This window comes from Gastrolobium bilobum, unplaced genomic scaffold, assembly GCF_033153095.1.
Source record: "Gastrolobium bilobum isolate Gb01-03AN ecotype WA unplaced genomic scaffold, APGP_CSIRO_Gbil_v1 utg14320, whole genome shotgun sequence".
In the NCBI taxonomy this organism is placed as follows: Eukaryota; Viridiplantae; Streptophyta; class Magnoliopsida; order Fabales; family Fabaceae; genus Gastrolobium; species Gastrolobium bilobum.
In genome coordinates, this window is record NW_026896077.1 from 176,693 (window position 1) to 179,923 (window position 3,231).

Sequence of the window (3,231 nt, forward strand, 5' to 3'; positions counted from 1 at the left end):
CCCCATTTCCGTTTCTACCACCGTTCTGAAGCGTTTTTGGCCCAAAAAACATAAAAACGGACGTTTCTACAAGTTAGAACGGCGTTTTAACAACAATGATTTTGACCCATTTTTATCTCTTGCCATTTCTGATTTTAATTCTCTAAGAATTTTCCTTACTGCAGTTTAAAAAAAGAAAAAAAAAATATATATATGCATTTTATTCCAGAAAGCCAAAAAGAATTTTAAATTGAATTTATCATTTTATTTTTCTTACACACAAATCCAAAGTTCAAAAGTAACTTAGAAAAATCCAAGAAAATTTATAGTTCACAATTCTGTTACTTTTCTTTTTTTTGTTCCTCCTATGGATAATTTTTATTTTTATTCAGTTTTGTATTCACAATTTTTCAATTAATTCACATTGCCAAGATCCTTGTGGGAATGATAACTGGGACTCAAAGGCCCTATATTACTTGTGGTTGTGTATACTTGCGCATTTCTTACATAAATGTTAGCAAGGCCAACACTTATAAATGGTTTATATACTTCTCTAACATATATTAAATTTTAAAGTATTAATATAAAAAAGTTTTATGTTTATATCTAATGATATGTTAACATATAATAATAAATTTAACTATGTTTACAAGTACAACTGCATGCGATATCAAACTTATTAAACAATGTAAAAAGAAAATATCATTTTATGCAAATATATAGGGGAAAAATGTACATTATTTTAAAGGATACAAAGTTGTGTCATTTTAAGTGAGAGAAAGAGATAGATCATGGTGGAGAAAGTGGGAGGGAAAAGTTTTAAAAGTGTGGGTCCCACTTCTTTGTGAGAGTGAAAGGACACAAGGTGTGTCATTTTGAATGACACGCCTTTTTTCCAATATATATACAATTGTTTTTACATAACATGCATTATGTGGTTTGTTTGTGTCCTTCCAATTTAGTGATCTTGTTTGGAGAGGGCGAGGCCTTTTGTATGGCTAATTCCACCGCATGATTAATGCTCTATAGTCGGTGCAAAATCTCCAGAATTCATATTTCTTGTGTACCATGAGCATTGGTGAAGAGAAAAGCCTCGTACTACTCTTTGGCTATTCCTTCTACAAGCATTTCGAAAATGAGTTTTGAAAATAGAGATATTGGTAAGGAGGCGCATTTGCTGGGTTTGACCCTTCATCTAAATTAATATGATAATCAGTAATGCGAGTTGGAGGATGTTGGGTTGGTTGTTTGAACAACTTGACAAAACACTACAATAGCACCGTTACAAGAGGGGGTAGGGTTTTGATTGTTGGAGATGTGGGTGAGTTGGACAAGGCTTGCGTTGATGCAAGGCAACTCAATAATAGATTGGATAAATTGTTGGAAATTTAGAACAAAAAAACACAAAAGAAAAAAAACATTGAATTATATTAAAGACTTCCTCACAAATTCACTCACTGTTTTCTTTTAACAAGTGCTACGGCACTTTTACACACACGTACGCACACTTGTTTTCTTGTTTTTTCTTCTTTTCTGTTACAATAGCACACTCGTTTCACAATCTATTTTTTAGACACGGTAGTGTTCCAATTTATAGCTAGGATAGACAACTTTGTTGCCTAACATAAATATATTATAATACCTACTACACATAATTATACAAAAGATGTTACCTACTCAGACTAGTGTTGTCCCACTTTCACAATAATCACAATACTATCTAATAATAATACAAGTATAATTGTCCAGCATCCCACGTTCCACATATAATTATGTCCAGCTCCCTTTCTTTTCTTTTGCCACCCCACCATCTAAATTATTCTTTTCTTTAACTTAATAAAAGCTTGCATAAATCAAATTGTCTTGGAGCTTTCTAATTATTATTTGTACTGAAGCTTCAAGTTGTCTTTCAATTATAGTTAAGACGGTGAGGACTAAACCAAAGTTGGGTTTATCTTGTAACATTTCCCTTCAAACTCGACTTTGCATACCAATCATATCTTTGAGTTTGTGGAGCACATCTGTCTTCAATGGCTTTGTAAAAATATCTGCAAGTTGTTCTTCAGTTCTGCAGTAGAATAATTCCACAACTTTGTTTTTAACTTGCTCCCATATAAAATGATGCTTTGTTTCAATATGCTTACTATGGCTGTGAAAGACTGGATTCTTTGCAAGTGATATTGCTGACTTCTTGTCTACAGTGATTGGACCTTCTTGCTCTTGATGCAACTCATTCAAAATATTCTTCAACCATATTGCTTGACATGTGCACGCTACTGCGAACATATATTCTGCTTCACATGATGAAAGAGCAACAATTTGTTGTTTCTTGGATGACCATGAAAATATTGCTGAGCCAGAGTGAAATGCGTATCTTGATGTGCTTCTTCGATCATCTGTGTCCCCACCATAATCACTATCTGAATAGCCAAATAACTTTGAATCTTTAGAGTGTGTAAACAACAATCCATGATGAACAGTTCCTTTGATGTATCTCAAAATTCTCTTGGCTGCACTGAAGTGATTTTGTCTTGGTTGATCTATATATCTACTAGCTAAGCCAACTGCAAACATAATATGTGGTCGAGTAAAAGTTAAATACCTTAAGATTCCGACCAGGCTCTTGAAAAGTGTAGGATTTATTAGCTCCTTATCTGAATCAGCTTTCAAATTCATTCTTGGTTCTATTGATGTGGAGACCATCTTGTAATCTTTCATTCTGAACTTGCTCAAAATTTCTTCTGCATATTTCTTTTGTGACATAAAAATTCCTTCTTCCATTTGCTTTACCTCTACTCCAAGAAAGTAAGACATTTCTCCAATATTTGTCATTTCAAACTCTTTAGTCATTGCTTTCTTGAAATCACAAAACATACCTGGATTGTTTCCAGTAAAGATCATATCATCCACATATAGGCATATAATCATTATATCTCCATCTTCATTTTTCTGTGTGTACAAAGCATGCTCATATGGGCTCTTCACAAAACTACTTTTTTGAAAGTACTCATCTATTCTTGTGTTCTAGGCTCTCGGGGCTTGCTTCAATCCATATAATGCCTTCTTCAACTGATAAACTTTATCTTCTTCTCCCTTTATAACATATCCTAGTGGTTACTCAATGTAGACTTCTTCTTCCAAGTAACCGTTGAGGAAAGCTGACTTTACATCCATCTAATATATCTTCCGTTGCTTTTATGCTGCTTCTGCTGTAAAAAGTCTAATAGTGTCAATCCTTGCAACTGGTGCTAA

The 3,231-nt window shown here is 33.5% G+C and overlaps 1 protein-coding gene across 1 annotated transcript; it reads right to left on the reverse strand.

Annotated features, from left to right (window-relative positions):
* Positions 1-1,950: 1,950 nt before the first annotated feature.
* On the reverse strand, positions 1,951-2,907 carry LOC133297664 (uncharacterized mitochondrial protein AtMg00810-like). The gene has a single exon (XM_061496832.1). It carries the CDS (start codon positions 2,905-2,907, stop codon positions 1,951-1,953), a length of 957 nt encoding a protein of 318 aa, XP_061352816.1.
* Positions 2,908-3,231: the final 324 nt, after the last annotated feature.

Excerpts from the sequence above, each read along its gene's own strand:
- LOC133297664 (XM_061496832.1), bottom strand. The coding sequence starts at position 2,907 with ATGATTATATGCCTATATGTGGATGATATGATCTTTACTGGAAACAAT.